This window comes from Larimichthys crocea, chromosome VI, assembly GCF_000972845.2.
Source record: "Larimichthys crocea isolate SSNF chromosome VI, L_crocea_2.0, whole genome shotgun sequence".
NCBI classification, from domain to species: domain Eukaryota; kingdom Metazoa; phylum Chordata; class Actinopteri; family Sciaenidae; genus Larimichthys; species Larimichthys crocea.
This window is the reverse complement of record NC_040016.1, coordinates 23410700-23436886: the sequence shown is the minus strand read 5'-3', so window position 1 is coordinate 23436886 and position 26187 is coordinate 23410700. Positions and strand designations below refer to the sequence as shown.

At 46.6% G+C, this 26187-nt stretch overlaps 3 protein-coding genes across 8 annotated transcripts in view; 2 read left to right on the top strand and 1 right to left on the bottom strand.

The window, feature by feature from the left end:
- cep43 (centrosomal protein 43) overlaps positions 1-10145 on the bottom strand; it is a 19053-nt gene extending 8908 nt beyond the window's left edge. Inside the window, exons 1-12 of one of the 5 annotated variants that reach the window (XM_027279298.1) lie at positions 9971-10145; positions 9083-9136; positions 8718-8772; positions 8348-8436; positions 8118-8270; positions 7648-7668; positions 6312-6368; positions 6145-6215; positions 5867-5928; positions 5711-5772; positions 5526-5591; positions 5049-5096 (exon numbers count right to left, since the gene is read on the bottom strand). In XM_027279298.1, coding sequence (XP_027135099.1) covers positions 5049-5096; positions 5526-5591; positions 5711-5772; positions 5867-5928; positions 6145-6215; positions 6312-6368; positions 7648-7668; positions 8118-8270; positions 8348-8436; positions 8718-8772; positions 9083-9136; positions 9971-10054 — 822 coding nt within the window. In that variant the 5' untranslated portion in view covers positions 10055-10145. The remainder of the gene's footprint in view (positions 1-5048; positions 5097-5525; positions 5592-5710; positions 5773-5866; positions 5929-6144; positions 6216-6311; positions 6369-7647; positions 7669-8117; positions 8271-8347; positions 8437-8717; positions 8773-9082; positions 9137-9970) is intronic. The other 4 variants (XM_027279301.1, XM_027279299.1, XM_027279302.1 and 1 more) reach the window with 4 other exon arrangements.
- Positions 10146-11745: 1600 nt separating this feature from the next.
- mboat2b (membrane bound O-acyltransferase domain containing 2b) lies at positions 11746-18446 on the top strand. The gene is made up of 12 exons (XM_010748582.3): positions 11746-12008; positions 14816-14961; positions 15050-15127; positions 15232-15327; positions 15642-15697; positions 15781-16019; positions 16270-16462; positions 16567-16670; positions 16838-16902; positions 17087-17219; positions 17399-17550; positions 17769-18446. The coding sequence occupies exons 1-12, from the start codon at positions 11919-11921 to the stop codon at positions 17941-17943; spliced, it is 1527 nt and encodes a 508-aa protein (XP_010746884.1). The 5' UTR covers positions 11746-11918; the 3' UTR covers positions 17944-18446.
- Positions 18447-21664: 3218 nt separating this feature from the next.
- kidins220b (kinase D-interacting substrate 220b) overlaps positions 21665-26187 on the top strand; it is an 18491-nt gene continuing 13968 nt past the window's right edge. For both annotated transcript variants that reach the window (XM_027279285.1, XM_027279284.1), the window contains exon 1: positions 21665-21880. The gene's annotated coding sequence lies outside the window, so the exon portion shown is untranslated. The remainder of the gene's footprint in view (positions 21881-26187) is intronic.

Here is a 26187-nt window from a genome sequence, read left to right as displayed (position 1 = left end):
GGCTGAAGACAGAGAAGCTTCTCCAAAAAGTAAGAACGACTCTTTATCCGGATGACCAGGATATTAAGGATTCGTGTGACAGAACGTTCTCCAAACGTTTTGTTCTGAATGTTTTCTGTCGTTTGTTTCACAGCCGTTGACTTCCAAGCTGTTTCTGGGACTTTTACAGGCGACTGTTCTCGACTGCAGGAGTGTGGTGAGGCTAACAATGCATAACAGGCTAAACTAAGTGTTAGCATGTTGACTGTTTATGCGTCTGGTGAATGAAACTTTTTAATGTTTCTGCTTTGTTCCGTCTGCACTCGGTCGTCTCCGTTCAGGTCATCCAGGACTCGGATGTGCGTCGCTGTCCGAGGACAAACCCAGCTCTCCACTGTTCGTAAGGTAAGGTGTGAACATCCAGGGAGCTCTGGCCCTAAGCATCAGAGGTATTCTGTGATCAGCTGAGTGCTGCTCATTTTTAAAATCATGGTTGCGGTTTTATGTATTTATACTGACGCTCCACCTGTCCTCTGTGACCCACCCAGCAGTGATGTCACCGTGTCTGGAGTGCACTGTGGACCTCACTGCAGCACAGAAATGGGGATTTACCACAAAGTGTTAAATGTCCAGTGTGTATCAGTGTCTGTGCTCCATTTTCATAAAACTTCTAATGAAAAGATAAGCCCCTTAAAAATCTGCACACCGGACTTTATTTCAGGAGTTGACCACAAAGTGATCTTTGTAAACAGAGTTTCATAGACTGTTTGAGGTCGCAGCTGTTAGAAGGGATATTGTCCCTGTCCCGTCGTGCACAGCTCCCCATATAAAAGGCCAGAGTCTGAGAGGACAGAGAGCAGCCAAGGTTGGTCACGCATGAAGAGCAGTTATAAAACACTTGAAGAACAGTTATAAACACTTGAAGAACAGTTATAAACACACAAAGAGGCAAGTTATAAACACACAGAGAACAGTTATAAAACCACACGAAGAACAAGTTCTAAAACACTTGAAGAACAGTTATAAACACTGAAGAACAGTCTATAAACATTGAAGAACAGTTATAAACACACGAAGAACGTTATAAACACACGAAGAACAGTTATAAACACATGAGAGCAGCTTATAAACACACGAGAAAAACAAGTTATAAACACTAGATAGAAAGAAACAATTATTTAAAAAACAACGAGCAGTTTAAACACACGAAGAGAAGACAGTTTATAAACACAATGAGAGCATTTTTATAAACACACGAAGAACATATAATAACACACAAGAAGAACAATTATAAACACACAAAGAAGCAGTTATAAACACACAGAGAACATTTAAAACAACGAAGAACAAGTTATAAAAACACTTGAAGAACAGTTATAAACACTGAAGAACAGTTTTTAAACACAGAACAGTATAAACACACAGAACAGTTATTAAACAACGAAGACAGTTATAAAAAACACATGAAAAACAGTATTAAACACACAAGAACAGTTAAACACACAGAACAGTTATAAACACATGAGAAACAGTTATTAACACACAGAACGTTATAAACACTTGAAGAACAGTTTATAACACACAGAACACTTATAAACACACTTTCAAAACAGGAAGTGAAGTTCTTGGTGGGAGGGCGATTGATATTGTCATTGTGAGACTATTAAATCACCCGTATTATTAGCTAGTGGTGAGAGGGATGATAATGCGTAAGAAAGGCAGCACAGTCATTTATAAAATTCACTGTTCTGTTTGGGGGACGGTAGTAGAATGGCGAAATGGGTTGAACGGGTCCTGACAGCCTGCCACACAGTTGACTGCCGATGACTCGGCAGCAGGTCCAGACCAGGTTGACGATGAGAAGGGTCCGCGTGAATTCCGCGAGACCTCCCCCCCGGCCGGAGCGCTAGCTGTTGTGAGATGTAAAAACCCAGTGGAGGGGAATTCGTTGAGCTGTTTGAGTCGTTGGGCTGTTGCATGTTCTCTGTTAAGCACTAAAAATCAGTTTATATTGTCCGTGATGATTCCTGTTAGTGGTCCCTTGTTGGTTCGTGAGCGATTTGTTATGAGAGCAGTTTGTCGGATTTGTTCTTGAGCAGTGGAGGTGTTAGCGAGACCGGGCTAGGTGGCTAACACACTTGTGGTTACAGCCTGTGGTGGTCGCAGTTGAATTGGTGGGGGGGGGACGAGTAGGTGGACCAGAGGATCTTATTGATCGTTTGGTTGTTTATGGTGGTAAGGTTTGTGAGCAGATGTGGGTGTGATTGGCAGAGGGCCTGAAGGGGGAGCCCTCATGAAAAAGAGCACGCTGTTGTTCAGTCATTGGGGGAGAGGGGGGGGGGGCCTCCGGTGTGAGGGTGGGTATAGATAGTCATTCATGATGGGAAAAGGTTGGCACGCAGACGCAGGTAGCACCAGCTTTTGGCTACCCCTGTGTTTGGGAGGATCCCATCATGTTTTTTAACAGAGAGAGGTCACGATCCAGAACAAGTTTAAACTTGTCAATAAAACCAAAGTTGTGGTCCCTGCGGCGGTTGGAGCAATTGTGAAGGCTTGAGGAGTACTACTAAACGGGCCACGCTCCCGACGCACAAGTCCGGGATGGGCCGGAGTATAAACACAGACTTTCCACCAGTTCTGTTAGGGCGTCCAAAAAGAGTTTTAAAATCATTTTTAGTTGCGCTCAGACTCCTGACGGGTGGGTGCGTTCGTTCCACGGGAACAATGATCCTCTTAATTGAGGTCCGGGAGGGCGAGTTCAATCATTTCCAGAGTTTTATCGCAGATGTGGGGGGACTGTGGCTCCAGAAAACTTGGTGGGCTGCATTTATGAACGAATGTCGCGGGTTATGTGAGTCACCGATGAATGATCCACGTTGTGGAGAAAGAGGGACGGGGGGGACGAGATGTGCTGGCCGCTGATAACGTTTGAAAGAGCTCCGTTGGGCTTCCCCTCCCTGGCTTAGAGGGTTGACAGCCCGAGTGGGGGGGGGGGGGGGTCTGTGAGTGACAGCGGCGAGGCGACCGCTTCAGACACCCCGCCAGGGAGCCCCCAGACCGTCTGATTATGGCTTCTCACCATACGGCGGTCATGTTACTGCAGAATAGCGACGAGTGGCCTTACCATGGCCTCCGCTGCAGACGCTGCTGAAGTGGACATCATGGACAGGTGAGGTGGAAGCTGCAGGTGCATCGCCAGGAGTACATAAACAACCTCGGTAGAATGGTGAACGGTTTGAGATAGCCAAGGGCGGTTGTGGATACGACCAGCCCGAGACCCTACCTGCGGGCCGTGCGTCGCACCACTGTCTGTCCCAGGAGGTCGGGGGAGTTGTTTGGCTCGGTGTCGGTGTGGGAAGTTGTAACCGGGTCTTGGTCCCGTGTCGCTGTAAGCCACTGGATCGGCCTGATTGTTGTCTGGGGTTGGCTTCGGTAGCGTTGGAGGTATCCAACGTGATGCAGCAGCCCTGGTGGTGCCCACAGTCGCCACGGCCGGCTCCCGGTACAAGGAGAGGCGCTCTTTTCACATGGGATGGCCTCCGGCGGGCAGGTAAGGTGACGTGCCGGTGGTGCATCGTTTGCTGCCAGGGGAGAGTGGCCCGCGGAATCCGAGACCACCGAGACTGGGTGAAGGAGGTGATGGTGCTGGTGGAGCATAAAGTTGGGACTGGTAAGATGTGAGATAGTTTTGAAGGGGCAGCAGGCAACCACCGAGACGACAGCCCTCGATCACGGATAGTTCCTTTTTCGGAGCTCCGACGCAAGACGATGGATTGTGCACAATTCTTCAAACTGTGAGTAGTATGGTTGCAAGTCCACGCACACAGCCATTACGTTGTAGTGTGAATAAAAATAAAATAAAGATGAAAAAAAAAAAAAAAAAAAAAAAAAAAAAAAAAAAAAAAAAAAAAAAAAAAAAAAAAAAGGTTGTTTGGCCTAGTAGCAGTGGGGTGAGTCCCCTGTTTGGATCAAACTGATCGATCACCAACTAGTGTCCCTCAGAGTGTAAGGGTTAAATCTTCTTTCACTTCTTTCCCCATTTAGAATGTCCGTAAGAAGAGAGAGAAAGACGATGCAACTTGAAGAACACGCTCTGTTTTCATCAGCTTCATGCTAACAGCCCAGCTACTTACTAACAACGACATTCCACCTGCTAGACATTTGAAGAGGTCATAAGACTGTCTGATAAGAACTACAAGGACTGATTAGGACTGTCTGGCTGACCACACAGATGTTTATTAGCGTTGTCGTACAAGATGTTAATCGCAAGGCTGAGGCACGGTCATAAAAGCCTCACAGCCTTAACGTATCGGAGGTCATTGAATCAGTAAGTGTTGGTTCGTAACAGCTTCATAGGTTACAGGGACAATAAAAAAACTGTGTTGGTGAAACTGATCCATTGCTAAGGAGGAAGGTTTATTATCAACTTTGATCTGCTCCTCATGACCTAAATGAGCGTTGCTGTTGGGGAACTGTGTGGTTCATCTGAGTTACAGAACGGGGTGGGGTGGAGTGTAGTTTCTGATCAGAAAAACAGTTGTCCTGTGACATAACATCTTCTTAATGTTAACAAAGTCATTTCTTTACGAAGTGTGGTCGTGGTGTTTGGCAACCTCCTCAACTGCAGGAGGCCACATTAGCAGGCCCAGTTCAGCATGAGCTATGGTTTCCCTGGACGGTCAGCTGTGAGAGGTCCTGGGGGGTTTCCGGTGAGTGGTTCTGTGAAGGTTGGCCTGTGGGTTGTGTGTTTATAACTGCTCTTTGTGTGTTTATAATTGTTCTTCTAGTGTTTATAACTTGTTCTTCGTGTGTTTATAACTGCTCTTCATGTGTTTATAACTGTTCTTCGTGTGTTTATAACTGTTCTTCGTGTGTTTATAACTGTTCTTCAAGTGTTTATAACTGTTCTTCAAGTGTTTATAACTGTTCTTCAAGTGTTTATAACTTGTTCTTCGTGTGTTTATAACTGTTCTCTGTGTGTTTATAACTGCTCTTTGTGTGTTTATAACTGTTCTTCAAGTGTTTATAACTGTTCTTCAAGTGTTTATAACTGCTCTTCATGTCGTTACCTTGGCTGCTCTCTGTCCTCTCAGACTCTGGCCTTTATATCTGGGGATCTGTGCACGACAGGGACAGGGACACTATCAGCTTCCTAACAGCTGCAGACCTCAAACAGTCCTCTGAAACTCTGTTTACCAAATATCACTGTGTGTCAACTCCTGAAATTAAAGGTCCGGTGTGGCAGATTTTAAGGGGCATTATCTTTTTCATTAGAATTTTTATGAAAAGTGGAGCACATACAGCTGATACACACTGGACCTTTAACACTTTGTGTAAATCCCATTTCTGTGCTGCAGTGATGTCACAGTGCACTCCAGGACACTGTGACATCACTGCTGGGTGTGGTCACAGAGGACAGGATGGAGCTCATTAATAAATAACATAAACCGCACCATGATGTTTAAAAAGGAGCAGCACTCAGCTGATCACAGAATAACCTCTGATGCTGTAGGGCTCAGAGCTCACCTGGTGATGTCACACCTTACCTTACTAACAGGTGGAGAGCTGGGTTTGTCCTCAGGACAGCGACGCACATCCGAGTCCTGGATGACCTGAACGGAGACGACGAGTTCAGACGGCACAGCAGGAAACATTAAAAAGTTTCATTCACCAGACGCTAACGTCAACATGCTAACAACTTAGTTTAGCCTGTTAGCATTGTTAGCCTCACCACACTCCTGCAGTCGGAGAACAGTCGCCTGTAAAGTCCCAGAAACAGCTGGAAGTCAACGGCTGTGAAAACAAACGACAGAAAACATTCAGACAACGTTTGGAGAACGTGTCTGCTCACGTCTTATCTCTGGTCATCCTGGATAAAGAGTCTTACTTTTGGAGAAGCTTCTGTCTTCAGCTCTGAGCTCGTCAGAGACGAACGACTCCAACATGCTCCTGCACACACACACACACACACACGTTTACAACATCAACAGCACACCTGGTGTTACCATGGTGACCTGATCAGGCGATCAGCTGATCTGTGATGATCAGCTGATCATCACAGAGCCTTCCTGTTTGTAGTTTCAGTTTGTGTGTGTGTGTTTCTGTGTGTGTGTGTGTGTGTGTGTGTGTGTGTGTGTGTGTGTGTGTGTGTGTGTGTAGGCTCACCTGTTCAGTCCGGGGAACAAGTCGGTGAAAACACTCTTCAGGTCGTCTTTCAGCACTGAGCCGCTGCCGTCCTGCAGAAGGAAACAAACAAACAGCAGTCAGGCTCAGCAACGCCGCCTGTGATTGGTCACAGAGTTATGATGTCACTGCAGGTCGTGGACACACACCTTGTCGTAAAAATCAAATTTCTTCCTGGCATGTGCGATCTGTTTCTGAGACGGCTCCTACGACAGCAGAGACACAAATATGAAGACAAACAACAGCTAACTAAGCTAACAGCTAACTTAGCTAACGGCTAACTCAGCTAACAGCTAACTAAGCTAACAGTTAACTTAGCTAACAGCTAACGGCTAACTTAGCTAACGGCTAACAGCTAACTCAGCTAACAGCTAACTCAGCTAACAGCTAACTAAGCTAACAGTTAACTAAGCTAACAGTTAACTTAGCTAACAGCTAACGGCTAACTCAGCTAACAGCTAACTAAGCTAACGGCTAACAGCTAACTCGGCTAACAGCTAACTAAGCTAACAGTTAACTTAGCTAACAGCTAACAGCTAACGGCTAACTCAGCTAACAGCTAACGGCTAACAGCTAACTCAGCTAACAGCTAACGGCTAACTCAGCTAACAGCTAACTAAGCTAACGACTAACAGCTAACTCAGCTAACAGCTAACTTAGCTAACGGCTAACTCAGCTAACAGCTAACTAAGCTAACAGTTAACTTAGCTAACAGCTAACGGCTAACTCAGCTAACAGCTAACTAAGCTAACGGCTAACAGCTAACTCAGCTAACAGTTAACTCAGCTAACAGCTAACTTAGCTAACAGCTAACAGTTAACTCAGCTAACAGTTAACTCAGCTAACAGCTAACTAAGCTAACGGCTAACAGCTAACTCAGCCAACAGCTAACTCAGCTAACAGTTAACTTAGCTAACAGTTAACTTAGCTAACAGCTAACGGCTAACAGCTAACTTAGCTAACAGTTAACTTAGCTAACTCAGCTAACAGCTAACTCAGCTAACAGTTAACTCAGCTAACAGCTAACGGCTAACAGCTAACTCAGCCAACAGCTAACTCAGCTAACAGTTAACTCAGCCAACAGCTAACTCAGCTAACAGTTAACTTAGCTAACAGTTAACTCAGCTAACAGCTAACTAAGCTAACGGCTAACAGTTAACTCAGCTAACAGCTAACTCAGCCAACAGCTAACTCAGCTAACAGTTAACTTAGCTAACAGTTAACTTAGCTAACAGTTAACTTAGCTAACTCAGCTAACAGCTAACTCAGCTAACAGCTAACTCAGCTAACAGTTAACTCAGCTAGCAGCTAACGGCTAACAGCTAACTCAGCCAACAGCTAACTCAGCTAACAGTTAACTTAGCTAACAGTTAACTTAGCTAACAGTTAACGGCTAACAGCTAACGGCTAACAGCTAACTTAGCTAACAGTTAACTCAGCTAACAGTTAACAGTTAACTCAGCTAACAGCTAACAGCTGACTCACCTTGCCGATGTTTCTGTCGATCTGTAAAAAAATAAAATAAGATTCAAATTTTGAATGTACTTGAATAAAAAATAACTAATACTCAGAGTACACAGTACTACAGGTCAAAGTACTGCGTTCACAATGAAGTATTGGAGTTTTATTGTTGCAGTGACATGATTCATACTTCTGCTGTAAGATAACTAAAGCTGTCAGAGTAATCGAGTACAAAGTACACATGTACCTGTGAGGTGTAGTACTACACAGATGGAGTATTACACAGGTAAAGTAGCTCACAGGTGAAGTACTGCAGAGAACATTTGCTCCTGGTGGCAGCTGGTGGAAGTGCAGTTCTGATGGTGGTCGCTGTGTGCTCACCTCTGTCACTCTGACAGCTGATTGGCCGCTCACCTCTGTCACTCTGACAGCTGATTGGCCGCTGTGTGCTCACCTCTGTCACTCTGACAGCTGATTGGTCGCTGTGTGCTCACCTCTGTCACTCTGACAGCTGATTGGCCGCTCACCTCCGTGGCTCGGCGTCGTCTCCTGACGAGCTCCAGCAGCAGAGGACAGTTCTTGTTGACGTCAGACTCTGACAGGTCCAGATCTCTGCAGACCGACTCACGACCATCCAGACCGCTCAGCTGACAGGAAGGAGAGGTCATTACACAGGAAGTAGAGTTCATCACACAGGAAGTGGGGAAGTTTGGTTGACACTCACAGAGTTGACCTCTGGCTGGAACACAGCGAGCGTGAAGTCCAGGTGGAACACCTGAAGGAAGTCCGCGATCAGACCAGCCACCACACGACCTGCACACATAGTCAATGAACTACAACTCCCATCATCCATGGACTACAACTAAGACATGAAGTCAATGAACTACAACTCCCATCATCCACCTGGACTACAACTACACAGACATGAAGTCAATGAACTACAACTCCCATCATCCATGGACTACAACTACACAGACATGAAGTCAATGAACTACAATTCCCAGCATCCACCTGGACTACAACTACACAGACATGATGTCAATGAACTACAACTCCCATCATCCACCTGGACTATAACTACACAGCACACTCACCGTCTGTAGTGTTGAGACATTTCTTCAACTGCTCGTTGATCAGAGAAGACTTATTCTGAGGAGGAGGAGGAGGAGGAGGAGGTGGAGGAGAAGGAGATGGAGGAGAGGAGGTAGAGGAGAAGGAGAGGAAGAGGAGAGGAGGAGGAGAAGAGGGAGAGGAGGAGGGAGAGGAGGTGGATGTGAGAGAGGAGGAGGGAGAGGAGGTGGATGTGAGAGAGGAGGAGGGAGAGGAGGAGGAGGAGAGGGAAAGGAGGAGGGGGAGGAGAGGGAGAGGAGGAGAAGAGGGAGAGGGGGGGAGGAACAACATCAACAATGGTAGGAGGAGCTTCAGTGAATCAGCTGACAGGAAGTGATGTAACAGTCACCTCCAGTCTGTCTTGCTCCTCCATGGCCAGGAAGACTGCAGCTCTCATCTCCGCCTGCAGGGGGAGACAGGGACGCTGTTTAACACTGTTATAATGTTGTTAAAACAACATTAAAACAACATTATAACAACGTTGTTATAACGCTGTTTTAATGCTGTTATAATGTTCGTGTTGTAAATAAATGTTCTTCATCAGCAGCCTGAACGTGACGTCATCACTGATGTAATTTATTTAATGTAACGACGTTACAGTGACCTGAAGACTCTCCAGGTTCTCCACTGATCACGTGATCGGAGCTCTGATCCCCAAACTGTTCAAACAGCACCAGGGTGTGATGAGGTGTGTAGTGTAAGGTGTGTAGAGTGTGTAGAGTGTGTAGTGTGTAGAGTGTGTAGTGTAAAGTGTGTAGTGTGTAGTGTAAAGTGTGTAGTGTAAAGTGTGTAGTGTGTAAAGTGTGTAGTGTGTGTAAAGTGTGTAGTGTGTAAAGTGTGTAGTGTAAAGTGTGTAGTGTGTAAAGTGTGTAAAGTGTGTAGTGTGTGTAAAGTGTGTAGTGTAAGGTGTGTAGTGTAAGGTGTGTAGTGTAAGGTGTGTAGTGTGTAAAGTGTGTAGTGTAAGGTGTGTAGTGTAAAGTGTGTAGTGTAAGGTGTGTAGTGTAAGGTGTGTAATGAGTAGTCGGAGACTGACACACAGTATCTGAGTACTCCCTCTAACGCGCAGTAATCTGTTACTTTCCGTGGGGAACTTTCCCGGCGGGAAAAAGTCTGAAACTAAAATAAAACCTGAAGTTTGAAACTGCTAACGTTAGCCTAGCCTAGCCTAGCCCGGCTCGGCTCGGCAGTACTGTCCGGGCAGTTCTGCTGATGAACCGATGAATAAAGCTGACTGGACCTTGAGCTTGTTGAGCACTCCGGTGTTCTCCAGGTTCTGGATCAGCAGGTCCCGCAGCTCGGTGTCGTCCTCTGTGGCCGACATGTTTCTGAAGCTAACAGGCTAGCTGCTGTCAGGACAACCAACCACAACAAACCTCTTCTTCTTCTACGGTTCATGTCAGCTGGCACCCGAGGCCGACTGACGCCCCCTGCAGGACGGACTGATGTCTGCCGGCTCAGTTTAAAGGAGCACACTGCAGGTCTCAGAGACTGCGACTAGTTTTAGTCTCAGAGACTGCGACCAGTTTTAGTCTCAGAGACTACGTCCAGATTTTAGACAGTCTGCGGGGACGTCACGGAGACTACATCCAGGTTTAGACAGTCTCAGAGACTACGTCCAGTTTTAGTCTCAGAGACTACGTCCAGGTTTTAGTCTCAGAGACTACGTCCAGTTTTTAGACAGTCTGCGGGGACGTCACGGAGACTACGTCCAGGTTTTAGACAGTCTGCGGGGACGTCACGGAGACTACGTCCAGGTTTTAGACAGTCTGCGGGGACGTCACGGAGACTACGTCCAGGTTTTAGACAGTCTGCGGGGACGTCACGGAGACTACGTCCAGGTTTTAGACAGTCTGCGGGGACGTCACGGAGACTACGTCCAGGTTTTAGACAGTCTGCGGGGACGTCACGGAGACTACGTCCAGGTTTTAGACAGTCTGCGGGGACGTCACGGAGACTACGTCCAGGTTTTAGACAGTCTGCGGGGACGTCACGGAGACTACGTCCAGGTTTTAGACAGTCTGCGGGGACGTCACGGAGACTACGTCCAGGTTTTAGACAGTCTGCGGGGACGTCACGGAGACTACGTCCAGGTTTTAGACAGTCTGCGGGGACGTCACGGAGACTACGTCCAGGTTTTAGACAGTCTGCGGGGACGTCACGGAGACTACGTCCAGGTTTTAGACAGTCTGCGGGGACGTCACGGAGACTACGTCCAGGTTTTAGACAGTCTGCGGGGACGTCACGGAGACTACGTCCAGGTTTTAGACAGTCTGCGGGGACGTCACGGAGACTACGTCCAGGTTTTAGACAGTCTGCGGGGACGTCACGGAGACTACGTCCAGGTTTTAGACAGTCTGCGGGGACGTCACGGAGACTACGTCCAGGTTTTAGACAGTCTGCGGGGACGTCACGGAGACTACGTCCAGGTTTTAGACAGTCTGCGGGGACGTCACGGAGACTACGTCCAGGTTTTAGACAGTCTGCGGGGACGTCACGGAGACTACGTCCAGGTTTTAGACAGTCTGCGGGGACGTCACGGAGACTACATCCAGGTTTTAGACAGTCTGCGGGGACGTCTCAGAGACTACGTCCAGTTTTAGTCTCAGGGACTACGTCCAGGTTTACACAGTCTGCGGGGACGTCTCAGAGACTACGTCCAGGTTTTAGGGTTCATTTGTTGAACTGAACGTTTCCCAGCATGCACCTGGGCTCTCCATTTTGTCTGCAAGCACTTTATTGTGAAAAACAATCAGTGACATTTAACAAAATAAAATCTGTTCGCTCACTCTGATTGGTCAGTCTGTGTCCTGCTCGACTCTGATTGGATAAAAAATAAACAAACAAACAAATAAAGAGGAGGCCGTTTGTCTCTGAGGTGAGACAGGGAGGAACAAGGAGACAAGGAGACAAGGAGACAAGGATGGAGGAGGAGGAGGAGGAGGAGGAGGAGGAGGAGGAAGGACCAAGTGATGTGAGAGGGAGAGGGGGGGCATCAGAGGGAGGAGGGGGAGACAGACTGAGGAGGAGGAGGAGGAGCAGGAAGAAGAGGAGGAAGGAGCATCATCATCATCAGCAGCACAGACAGACAGACTGTCGGCGGATCACGGAGCCTCCGCCGCCGCCTCTGAGCTGCTGCAGCCGGACACAGAAGCTGCACCCCCCGGGCCGGGCACAGACACGGAGCTATGGCCGCTGAAGACAGCCGATCCACGGCCTGCACCGGCTCCAGCCTCCTGCAGCCGGTCAGCGAGATCACCAACCTGCCGCTGGACCAGGTAAGACCCACCAGGGACAGGAGCGGAGCCTCCGGGGCTCCTCCGGGGCTCCTCCGGGGCGGAGTCCGGCTCACACACGGCGCTGAATGCGACACGGCCGGCCGGTGAGACATAAAGAGAGCGGGGCAGAGGCGGTGCGACGGCGGGTCCAGCATGGATCGAGGCCTCGTGTCTGTGGTACGGGACCGGATCCGGTCTGTACCGACCGGACCGGACCGGACCTGTGTCTGTGTGTGTGTGTGTGTGTGTGTGTGTGTGTGTGTGTGTGTGTCGATCCATCAGATCAATCAGATCAATCAGCTGTTTGTGATCAGCTGATCTGTTTAAGTGATGAAGAGGAGGATGAAGGAGCTCCACACACACACACACACACACACACACACACACACACACACAGGCCTCAACAGCAAAACACACCTGAGCCACGTCACAACACGTCACTATAGAACACGGTATGACGTCACTGGATATGTTGTGACATCACACAGGACCTGTCCTCATGTTTCACCTCAGCAGGTGTTCAGGTGTGATCAGCTGTTCACTGAGCCTCAGACTGACTTTCAATGGTTGCTAGGAAACATCTGTAGCATCGTCCAATCAGGAGCAATTCTCTGTCCAAACAGGAAGTCACTGTAGCATCACAAGCTAGCATAACATCAGCTATCAGCTAACTGATAATGCTAAGCTAACTCATGATGCTAAGCTAACTCATGATGCTAAGCTAACTCATGATGCTAAGCTAACTCATGATGCTAAGCTAACTTATGATGCTAAGCTAACTTATGATGTTAAGCTAACTGATAATGCTAAGCTAACTCATGATGTTAAGCTAACGTATGATGTTAAGCTAACTGATAATGCTAAGCTAACTCATGATGTTAAGCTAACTCATGATGTTAAGCTAACTTATGATGTTAAGCTAACTGATAATGCTAAGCTAACTCATGATGCTAAGCTAACTTATGATGTTAAGCTAACTGATAATGCTAAGCTAACTGATAATGTTAAGCTAACTCATGATGCTAAGCTAACGTATGATGTTAAGCTAACTGATAATGTTAAGCTAACTCATGATGTTAAGCTAACTCATGATGTTAAGCTAATTGATAATGTTAAGCTAACTCATGATGCTAAGCTAACTTATGATGTTAAGCTAACTGATAATGCTAAGCTAACTCATGATGCTAAGCTAACTTATGATGTTAAGCTAACTGATAATGTTAAGCTAACTCATGATGCTAAGCTAACGTATGATGTTAAGCTAACTCATGATGTTAAGTTAACTGATAATGTTAAGCTAACTGATAATGCTAAGCTAACTCATGATGTTAAGTTAACTGGTAATGTTAAGCTAACTCATGATGCTAAGCTAACTGATAATGCTAAGCTAACTCATGATGCTAAGCTAACTGATAATGCTAAGCTAACTGTTGTTATTACCATAACATGTTGTATCTGTCTCTATGTACTCTGTAAGTTAGCATGATACTCTGTTAGCATGAAGCTAAGTTACTGTGATACTAGGCTAACTTAGCCTCATGCTAACTAAGCTAATCTGAGGCTAAGTTAGCACAGTGCTAACAGTCATGCTAACAGTCAGGGTCTGTCAGTCACAGCTCACGTTAACGACCTCGTCTGTAACGAAGCCGTCGGCTAATTGGTCAGTTTACACGGCGTCCATTATTGATGAAGAACATCAGCGAGCGTCGCTGGTTTCCCTGCTCAGCTGGATCAGATGTTACGCTGCTGAACATGACACTGATAACACTGAAACACAACACACCGCCCGCTCCACCCAAACAACCGACCACTGAAACCCTGAACCACGCCTGACCCCACGCCTCTGCCTGACAGACAAACCCTGAGGGACAAACCCAGACAGGACAAACCCAGACAGGACAAACCCTGACAGGACAAACCCAGACAGGACAAACCCAGACAGGACAAACCCTGACAGGACAAACCCTGACAAGACAAACCCTGACAAGACAAACAAAGACAGGACAAACCCAGACAGGACAAACCCAGACAGGACAAACCCTGAGGGACAAACAAAGACAGGACAAACCCTGACAGGACAAACCCTGAGGGACAAACCCAGACAGGACAAACAAAGACAGGACAAACCCTGACAGGACAAACCCTGACAGGACAAACCCAGACAGACAAACCCTGACAAGACAAACCCAGACAGGACAAACCCTGACAGGACAAACCCAGACAGGACAAACTCTGAGGGACAAACCCTGAGGGACAAACCCTGACAGGACAAACCCTGACAGGACAAACCCTGAGGGACAAACCCTGAGGGACAAACCCTGACAGGAGGGACAAACCCTGACAGGACAAACAAAGACAGGACAAACCCTGACAGGACAAACAAAGACAGGACAAACCCTGAGGGACAAACCCTGACAGGACAAACCCTGGGCACAGAGTCACACAGCACGGCTGCTGTTAGCTCAGTTTGGTGAGAACCAGGGGAGTGTTAGTGTTTTCCAGGAAGAAGAAGAAGAAGAAGAAGAAGAAGAAGAAGAAGAAGAAGAAGAAGAGGAAGAAGAAGAAGAAGAAGAAGAAGAAGAAGAAGAAGAAGAGGTGTTCAGGTCCAGCAGTCAGCAGCTTCTATGGACATGATGGCAGAGGAGAAGAGAGTGAAGAGGACGCTGACGGTTCATCGCGTGCTCTCAGCTCGGTGACAGAGAATGACTTCGTAACTACCACTGACTGACTAACGACAGCTTCCTCAGACTCCTGACTTTGGTCACATGATCTAACCAGGTGTGTGTTCTCCCCGTTCACCTGTGCAGGTAAACTTTGTGGTGTGTCAGCTCTGTGCTTTGCTGTCGGCCTTCTGGTTCCGCCTCTTCCTTCATCCCAGTAGAACCAGTCCGTTCATCAGGCACGTGGTGGCGACCGTACTGGGCCTGTACTTCGCTCTGTTCTGCTTCGGCTGGTAAGACAGACGCTGTTAGCTCTAGTTAGCTCGAGTTAGCTCGTTATTAGCTTCACAGGTGACTCTCTTCACTTCCTCTCATTTCCAGGTACGCCCTTCACTTCCTGGTTCAGAGCGGACTCACCTACGGCATCATGATCCTGACCGGGGTCGAACACATGCACAAGTAAGACACATTCACGTCTGATGATGTTTGTGGAGGACCGTGTGATGGACGCTGCAGCCTCCAGGTGGCGCTCACCTGTCCGTCACGTATCGTGTTATTTTCAGGTACTGCCTCCTGGTGGCGCTCAGCTACCTGAGTCTGTGTCAGATCACTCGAGTCTACGTCTTCGACTATGGCATGTACTCTGCTGACTTCACAGGGTAAGACATTGTTTACCTGTTCACACCTGGATTTAAATGACATCTGTAACAGCGCCGCCTTTGGTCGTTCAGTGAACTGCAGCCAGCTTCACTGATCCAAAGTGAAAGTACGACCACTTTAGAAACAACAAACTGAATGTATCTGGCATGCTTTGCGGTAAAGTTAGCTTTGACTAGCTTCGTTGTTTGTTGACGTTAGCAGGCCCCATGCTAAGCTTACGTTAGCTCGTTTTGCTCACTGGGCTACGCTGATGAAAGGTGCTTCTGAATGTCGCGTGTGGTCGTTAACTGTCTCGCTCTTGCTCTCTCTGCAGCCCCATGATGGTGATAACTCAGAAAATCACCAGCCTGGCGTTTGAGATCCACGACGGTGAGCGAGCAGCACCTTTACACCTGCGTCAGGCGCCGTGAGGTGGACGCTCAGCTCATGTTCTGTGTGATGTGTTGGGACAGGTATGGCCCGGAAAGAGGAACAGCTGACTCCAGGACAGAAGATCCTGGCCATCAGGAGGATGCCCAGTCTGCTCGAGTACTTCAGCTACAACTGTAACTTCATGGGCATCCTGGCCGGACCGACCAGCTCCTACAACGACTACATCGCATTCATCGAGGGAGACCCCCGTCGCCATAGAGACCAGGAGGCCAACAGGAAGTCCAGCAGCAAGCTGAGTCAGAGCGAGCCTTCGCCAAATGTACGACACGTGACCACCAGGTGTCATTTAACTCACCTCTTTAATGTGCTCTGTGCCAGCCTGCACTAAGCATCGTCTGCATAACGGCTGGTTTTATCTGTGAGAGCTCAGCTGCACTGAAGAAGACAAACTGAGTCCACAGGAAGTCATCGGATGATTTGTTGGTTTTGTCGTGGACGTCAGAGCTGTGTCCTCCTCTGAGCGTCCAGCCTCTTTTCAAACTAAGCTAACTCTCTCTCTGTCTCCTCAGACGGAGGTCGTCCGGAAAGTGGCCACCTCCTTCTTCTGCCTCCTGGTCTTTCTGTCGGTGTGTAAAGTTTTCCCCGTGGAACGAAACATCGACGACGACTTCATCGCCAACATGCCGTTCTATGCTCAGGTGGTCTACCTGTACCTGTCCATGCTGACCACCAGACCCAAGTACTACTTCGTCTGGACACTCGGTGGGTGGCAGACCCAGCATGTTACCTTTAAGATCCAGTAAAACTGTCCTCTCCTCTCATTGGCTGCATTGTCTTTAAACCTTCATAACTCTTTTTAACCTCAGCTGACGCCATCAACAACGCTGCCGGCTTCGGCTTCAACGGCTACGATGAGGACGGCTCCCCACGCTGGGACCTCATTTCCAACCTGAGGATCCTCAACATCGAGGTCAGGACGTTAGCTGTTAGCTGATGGCCCTGTTAACTATCTGTTAGCCTTTAGCTTATCTGTTAGCCCTTACCTTATCTGTTAGCCCTTACCTTATCTGTTAGCCTTTAGCTTATCTGTTAGCCCTTAGCTTATCTGTGTTCATGAACTAAAGATTTCTCTTTCAGTTAGCCACGAGCTTCAAAGTTTTCCTTGACAACTGGAACATCCAGACGGCTCATTGGCTCAAAAGGTGAGACCTCATCTAATTTAATCTAATTTAATTTGTAGACTGCTGCCACCTGCTGGTCGACACGCACATCATCATCTCATAGTCAAACACACCTGACATGATGAACCCATGAAGCATGTGTGCTGAATAAAGATCATGTGACACGTTAAATCTGTGTGTTTGACCTCTGACCTCTGGTCGACAGGGTGTGTTACGAGCGATGTCCCTACCATCCGACAGCAGCCACCTTCATCCTGTCGGCCATGTGGCACGGAGCGTATCCAGGCTACTACCTCACCTTCCTCACCGGCATCGTCATCACACTGGCTGCTCGAGCGGTGAGCTGTCCCCGCTACCCGTTAGCTGTTAGCTCGTGAGCCTGCTAACTAACTGTTGGATAATGAGCTCATGGAAGCGTTAGCATTTGAGTGTTGCTAACTCTCCAGCATTCGCTATGATGAGGAAGCGCGCGCTGTGTTTAACGTCTATGCTAACAGCTAACGTTTTGTCTTCTCAGGTGCGACACAACGTCCGGCCGTACTTCCTGCAGTCACCTGCCCACAAACTGGTCTATGATGTCATCACGTGGATGGCCACTCAGATCGCCATTTGCTACACAGTGGTGCCTTTCGTCCTGCTGTCTGTGGGTCCATCCATCAAGTTCTACAGGTCAGAAAGTCAGGACTGACTCTGGATTAACTCAGGTTTATCTGTGGTTTGACTCTGGATTAACTCAGGATTAACATGTAATTCAGGTTCAGATCAGGATTAGCTCAGGTTTGATTCTGGATTAATTCATGATTAACAGGTTTCACTGTGGTTTAACTCAGGATCAGCTCAGGCTGAACTCACGATTAATCACCTGAGTCTCCGTCTTGTCCCTGCAGGTCCTGGTACTTCAGCCTCCACATCGGCTGCGTTCTTCTGGCCGTGGCGCTGCCGGTCAAACCGAGACATCTCCGCCTCAAAGACCAGCAGAAGAAGACCCTCGACCAGGAGCCAGGCCAGCGCCACCAGGAGGCTTCAGACAGCAACTGCAGCCAGAAGGAGAAGACCACATGAGGGCAAGGGCGGGGACGCCGAGCGCCGTGAACCACATTGTATTCCATTAACTTGTACAGAGAGGCGAGGAGGAGGTGGACCGCCGGTCAGGAGGTCCAAACGCTCAACCTGATGAAGAGTTTCACACAAAACTTTGTCTTCACGAGGAAGAACGACTGCTGGACTCATTCAGACAACCAACAGCAGCAACACAAGCAGAGACGGACAACACACAGACAAAAAATATATACTGTAAGAGCTGCTGACGGATCGACAAAGAAGACAGGACGAGCTGTGTGATGATGGACGAGCTGTGTGATGATGGATGGATGGATGAGCTGTGTGATGATGGACAAGCTGTGTGATGATGGATGGATGGATGAGCTGTGTGATGATGGACAAGCTATGTGATGATGGATGGATGGATGGTTGGACGAGCTGTGTGATGATCGATGGACGAGCTGTGTGATGATGAATGGATGGATGGATGGATGGACGAGCTATGTGATGATCGATGGACGAGCTGTGTGATGATGAATGGATGCATGGATGGATGAGCTGTGTGATGATCGATGGACGAGCTGTGTGATGATGAATGGATGGATGGATGGACAAGCTGTGTGATGATGGATGGACGAGCTGTGTGATGATGGATGGATGGATGGATGGATGGATGGATGGATGGATGGATGGATGGATGGATGGATGGATGAGCTGTGTGATGATGGATGGATGGATGGATGGATGGATGGATGGATGGATAGATGAGCTGTGTGATGATGGATGGATGGATGGACGAGCTGTGTGATGATGGATGGATGGATGAGCTGTGTGATGATGGATGGATGGACGAGCTGTGTGATGATGGATGGATGGATGAGTTGTGTGATGATGGATGGATGGATGGATGGATGAGCTGTGTGATGATGGATGGATGGATGGATGGATGGATGGATGGACGAGCTGTGTGATGATGGATGGATGGATGGATGAGCTGTGTGATGATGGATGGATGGACGAGCTGTGTAATGATGGATGGATGGATGAGTTGTGTGATGATGGATGGATGGATGGATGGATGAGCTGTGTGATGATGGATGGATGGATGATGGATGGATGGATGTTAAATCACTGTCAGTGTTCAGAATCGATTCAGAGAAAGTGCCAACGATTGCCGCCTTGGTTCTTTAGTTTGTTTACTGCAGGTCTTCACTGTCGCCCTGAGGAGGCCGTTGTGTTTACATCGTAGCTGTTAGCTTTTTGTTATTTATGTAATTTATGTGACTCCAAACAGACCTGTGGTCGATGTGAAACTCCAGGATGTGACCCGAAATCCTGCCTGGATCAGACCCCTCTTCCATGAAATCACAGCAGGACCTGAACCCAACAATGTCACCCGTTTGTTCGCTAATGTTTAGTTTAGATGCTAAAAGCTAACAACACATCAGCACACATCTGGTTTAAGGCAGTCAACATGTCAGCTAACACTGGCTCATTTTAAGGGTTAGCTAGTTTAAATAATGTTTAATTTAGATCTGTTAGCTTCAGGTTAGCTAACAACTCATTGTAGAAGCTAAAACTGTTAGCTTCAGATTAGCTAACAACTCAGTGCAGAAGCTAAAACTGTTAGCTTCAGGTTAGCTAACAACTCAGTGCAGAAGCTAAAACTGTTAGCTTCAGGGTCGCAACAAACTCAGTGCAAAGCTAAAAACTGTTAGCTTTAGGTAGCTAACAACTCATTTCGAAGCTAAAAACTGTTAGCTTCGGTTAGATAACACTCGCATGCAGAAGCAAAAATGGTTAGCTCAGGTTAGCTAACACTCATTGTAGGAACGCAACGGAGGCTAAAACTGTTAGCTATCATGTAAGCTAAACACACTCAGTAGACAGAAGCTAAAACTGTTAGCTTCAGGTTAGCTAACAACTCAGTGCAGAAGCTAAAACTGTTAGCTTCAGGTTAGCTAACAACTCAGTGCAGAAGCTAAAACTGTTAGCTTCAGGTTAGCTAACAACATTGTAGAAGCTAAAACTGTTAGCTTTCAGGTTTAGCTACACACTCATTGTAGAAGCTAAAACTGTAGCTTTAGGTTAGGCTAACAACTCAGTGCAGAAGCTAAAACTGTTAGCTATGTTAGCAACAAACTCAGTAGCAACAATGCAGAACTAAAACTGTTTAGCTTCAGGTTAGCTAACAACTCAGTGCAGAAGAAAAACTGTTAGCTTTAGGTTGCTAACAACTCAGTGCAGAGCTTAAAAAACTGTTAGCTTCAGGTTAGCTAACAACTCATTGTAGAAGCTAAAAACTGTAGTTCGTTAGCTAACAACTCATGTAGCAGCTAAGAAAACTGTAGCTTCAGGTTAGCAACAACTCATGTAGAAAGCTTAAAACTGTTAGCTTCAGGTTAGCTACACACTCATTGTAGAAGCTAAAAACGTTAGCTTCAGTTAGCTAAACAATCATTGTAGAAGCTAAACTGTAGCTTCAGTAGCTAACACCGCAGTAAGAGCAACAAGTTTGGTTGCTAAGTTGTGTAGCGGGGGTAGAGTTTACAGATTAGCTGCATAATGTTTGCAGGTTAGTTTTGTTTTGGTCACCAGCTGCTGACTCACGTTAGCATGAACCAGTCATGGCTCAGTGTATGTTTACGGACTCGTTCCTGACTGCCCAGAAGACTCAACATTTTGGGTTCAACTGCTGTGTGATGCTCAGTGATGTCATCGTTGCATCAAACCACATTTTCTTTACTTCCTGTTTCAAGGATGTGACATTCTATTCTCACAGCGAATCAGCCGCCTCCTGAAGGTTTGATATGGACGACATGTTTGTTGTTTTTTGTTTGTACACTTATTTGATTTAAAAACCTCTATTTTTTGGACACTTCCGTTTATTTAACTGTGTCTTTGTCTGGATGGGGGCGTCACATCGACAAAGTCCAGGTTTTAGACAGTCTGCGGGGACGTCACGGAGACTATGTCCAGGTTTTGGACAGTCTGCGGGGACGTCACGGAGACTATGTCCAGGTTTTAGACAGTCTGCGGGGACGTCACGGAGACTATGTCCAGGTTTTAGACAGTCTGCGGGGACGTCACAGCTTTAGACCTTCACTTTGGCAGGTGGACGTGTCTCTGGACTCTAACCTGTAATAAAGTGGTCCAGGCGGAGCAGTCTGTCCTCTGTTAATGAGTTATCATATTTATTACACAGATGTCTGTGGACTTTAACGTTGGCGTCTTTCTGTCCGTCCACATGAAGTCTTTAGGACATGTGTGGACTGTAAACACAGATGAAGGAAAGCATGAAGTAAATAATTAAATAATGATTGTTCTCAATAACAAACTGGACATGTCTGCATGAGATGATGGCAGCCTTGTTGCTTCATTCTCTGACTTTAATGTGAATCTTCGATGTAAATGTAATGAGTAATTAATTGCTGATGAACTGAATCATAATCAGACGCCGTTCTTTGAAGATAAACAGATTTTATCATCGATTTTTAATAAAGTTAAACAAAGTTCCCATAAATCTACAAAATACATTCCTCCAAAATAAAAGACCAAGAACCGTCTACGTATCGATGAGGTTTAAAACTGAACAAAATCTGAGGCTGAATGACGTGAAATGAACTCAGTGTGGGTGTCGTGTCTTTCCTGGAGCTGTAGATAATGAGAATAATGGATAAAATTCAGGATGTTCTTCTAAATCTGGATTATTGTCCAGTCGCGTTTGCGTTGTGCTTTTATTTTGACGGCCGTGAGCGGAAGTGCGGGTGTGATTTTGGCGCGCTTGACGCGGCGGCGGGTGTTTGTTCTCATCAAGATGGCTGCTGTTGTTTGTGATGAGCAGTGAGTCATCCGGACACAGGCCGAGGACACGGACACCACACGCCGAGGACACGCACCCAAACCCGGCTGCAAGCCACACCATCACCCCGCTAACCGAACCGGACCCATCGCGAAGGTAAGCCCGGTTCTGCTGTGCCGTGTACCGCAGCATCCTCCGCTGTCCACGGTGAACGGGGATGGACGATGATCAGAATCAATAAAATCATCAGGATCATGTTTGATTTCATGTTTTAATTAAAGAGTTTAATGATTACACAGAGTGTGTGTGTGTGTGTGTGTGTGTGTGTGTGTGTGTGTGTGTGTGTGTGTGTGCGCGGTTCTTTGTTCGGTTCGGTTCTGACCGGCTGAAGGTTATTCAGGAGACTGCGGAGCTTTAAGGACGCAGGTTAACTGATCACATTCAGACTCTGTCCTTTATTTAAAATTAATAATATTAATGATACAATTAATAATATTTGACAGGGCGTGTCCGTGTGTGTGTGTGTGTGTGTGTGTGTGTGTATTTATTTTTTATATATTTTTATTGTTTATATGATTTAACCTGATTGATGAGGACACACAACCTGCATCTGATTTATTGGTTATTGATCATCCTCTGACAGTCTGCTGATTAAATGTTAATTATAATGTTGATTGTAATTTAATGTTTTTTATATATATATATATTATATAAATATATAATATATATATTATATGGGCTGCACGATTAGGCCTGTAACCAATATCTCGATATTTTTAAGCTATATCGCGTACACGATCTTATCTCGATATTTTGTTTGTTGTTGTTTTGTATCTTTTATAGCGTTTTACCCTGTCATATTTTATGACATTTTTAATGCATTTCATAATGTAAATATGAGCTTTAAAGCAGTGCCGGATCACTTTTACTTGGCTAGGGACACTTTTGTTAAATCAAATTTTAACCAGTCTTCATATTTTAAATAATAAACCTTTAATAAATTTGAACCACCCCACGTCTTATTTTGAAAACCGGAAGTGTCCACCCGTGCAGTAAGTCGCGCTGACTTCCAGTTTTCTCAAAGTTTTTGACATAAAGTCGCAATAAGGGGCGCACTTGAAACATATTGGCATTGGAGCAGCTGACGTGACCAACGCGAAAAAACGAGAGACGGCTGGCGTGACCGCAGTTGCTTTTCTTCGGACCCAAGTCGTCCGTCTCCATCTTCAATTAACTCGCTCGGGCTCTTTCACTTCTCTCCTCACTGATTACAGAAAAGTACGCATGCGCGCAGGGGGTGTTCTGGGTGGGCGGGGCAGTCAGAGTGAGTGACAGGCGCAAAACTCCGGAGAATTAAAGCTGACGGCTCTAACAAAACATTTACCGAGAACGAAGTACTCGATGTCGATTATTACTTTCATACATCTCACGGAGAACAAGCCGCGATATACGAGTCTATCGATATATCGCCCACCCAAATATAGTATAGATATAATATACACACACCCACACCACACACACCACCACACAACATATAATATATAATATTATGATATCTATATATATATATATTATATATCTCTATATACACACACACACACCACACACCCACACAAAATATATATAATGTCTATAATATATTGTGTGTGTGTATGTGTGTATATGTGTGTGTGTGTATATGTATATTATATATATATTATATATATATTTATATAATATCATATCCACACACACACACACACACACACATATATATGTATATGCTATATTATGTGTTATATAATCTACTCACATTCTGGCTATCATGTGGATCCAAATGTTGAATATGATTGTTCTTTTATAAACCCAACAACAACCTGATCAATCATAAACTACATCACGCACACACCACACACACAGTTTAAATGTCGACTGTTTCATGTTCAGATTTGCCATGAGGACAGGGACAGCTGAATTATATTTACATAATCGTTGCTACTCAGATTAAAACTCGGTAGTTAGTTAACTCAGGTTTAATTCTGGTTTAAACTTCAGGTTTAGCTCAGGTGAGGCTAAGGACATCCTGCATGATGTATTTTCATATATTTTTAGTCTTCTTTCCATAAACTATACTCACTCTGTTAAAGATGAACTCCTGTGAGGCTGTGGTGGAACCAATGTGGTCACAATGAACAGTTTCCATAGGTGACAAGTGTCCTCTCATTGGTGGTAATTTCCATGTGGACTTGTGAGGCTTGTGGGTAAGGTGTGTCTGCAGATTGTGATCTGAGGGTCAGGGCTCGGTGTGTTTACCGTGTGTGGCTGACGTGTCCCTGAATATTGTCCTTGCGGCCTATAGGGGGCGCACGGACAGACAGCAGAAACATGGACAACCACACATCCATCAAGATGATCCACTCTGGCCATCCAGAAACTGTTCCGTACGTGGAGGAGGAAACCTGTCTGCCCTGACAGGCTCACCGGGATCCGCTTTCAGGAGGTCGGACGGACGCAGGAGTACGTCAATGGCCTTAGACAACAAACATTGTCCTCCAACCATTCCTCTAATGTTTCCTTGAGTTCTCTAATCTTCCCTAACGTCGTCTATTTCTCGGACGTTCCTCTGACGTTCCTCCGGTAGCTGTCGCTCTGTCTGAAATGAGTTAATGGAGTATTATATTTTGTTGTTTTTCATAGTCATGAAACATGTGACCTGTGTGGATGTGATGTGACTGTGTCCATGTGACCCTGTGTCATTGTGACCCTGTGTGATGTGACCTTTGTGTCATGTGACCTGTGTGTGTCATCAGAACGGGCAGGACGCCGCTCATGCTGGCAGCGGAGCAGGCCGTTCTGGAGATCATCCAGGAGCTCATCAGGAGAGAAGCAACGTCAACCTGGACGCACGTGCCGTGAGCAAACCAAATGCACCCGCCGCCTCCCTGTGAACGCTGCTGCTCTCGTGCCTTCGGATGCTGCGGTTGGCTAGGAGACAGCGAAGTTAAATCAGGTGTTGTCCATGGTAACGTGCGTCGCCCTCTGTCGTCAGACTGCTGGTCGCTTTCTGATCTGTGCTGCTAAAAGAAGGTCACGTGGAAGTAGTGAAGGAAGCTCTTGCGAGAGAAACAGCCCTAATCGTAGCACAGAGAGACATGGTGATGCAACGCAGCAGCTGAGACATGGGACATGTAGTCCCACATCAGTTACCCCTTTCACAGAAAACGGTGATTATGGGTAATCTCATTAACACATTGAATTAATAAACAAGTTGGTTGTGTGGGTGTGGGTGTGTGTGTGCGTGGCGTTTTCTTGGTGTTTGCGTGCTGTGTGTGTGTAGGGAGGATTGTTGGACCCGCTTTTGATGTGGGCGGCCCCCTACAAGGGGCGTGTTGGTTGTTTTGTGGAGGTCACCCGGGCGAGCAGCCTGCTAGCTGCTAGCCCTGCCGGCCCTGTGGACACACGGAGCTAACCCCAAAACCCTTACAGGGGACACCAGGGTCAACACACACACACACACACACCCATTTTATTTTCTTGAGAATATGAAATGCATATGAAACAGTTAACCGAACATTTAACTTCTGATAAGTCTGCCTCCTGCCTGTTGTATGTCTGTTATGCTCTTGGTCTTTGTGGCTCACAGCAATTACAGTGTGTATCCGATCATTGGGCGCAGGTCGAGTCTGGTCTGTCGAGGGTCCGTGGTCACGCAGACATCTTGGTCAAAAACCATGCTGATTGTATGCAACAACGGCCGCCCAAAGTCAACTGTTTGACAAGTGTTGGGTGACTTCCATCTCTGCAATGAAAGCCACGTGACTACTAAAACGTACCGACCAAAAGTTGTGACAAACAAGTAACGACAAAGTCGGCTCCAAGAGTTGAACGACCCACGTAACGACTAGTGACCAACAAACGTAACGACAACCAGAACGTGACTACAAAATTGACTACAATCGCAGTGACGACAAAGTTTTCGTTGCACGGGACAAAGTGGGATACAACCGTACCGACAACCTCGTAGTGACTACAACGTAACGCCACAAAGTTGACTCTACCAACGTACAAGACCCCAACGTGGACAACGTAACTATAAAAGAGTAGTGACGACACTAATTTGAACTACAAACCGTAACGGGACCCAAAGATTACAACAACGTCGTAACGACCACAATCCAGTCGTGAACAACGTAACTTACAAAGTGAACGACCCAAAGTGACTACAAATGTAACGGACAAAGTGACAACAACTTCAAAACGTTCGTAACGACACCAAGTGACAACACCGTCCAACGACAAAGCGTACCAAGTAACGGACAACAGTGGGAAGCGACTACCCAAGTAACTACAAAAAGCTAGTGACAACAACGTGACAACAACCGTAATGGACAAAAGTTGACAACCACCGTAACCCGACAAACGTGACAACAAACCGTAACGGACAAAAGTGAGTCCGGACAACAACGTGGACAACAACGTACCGA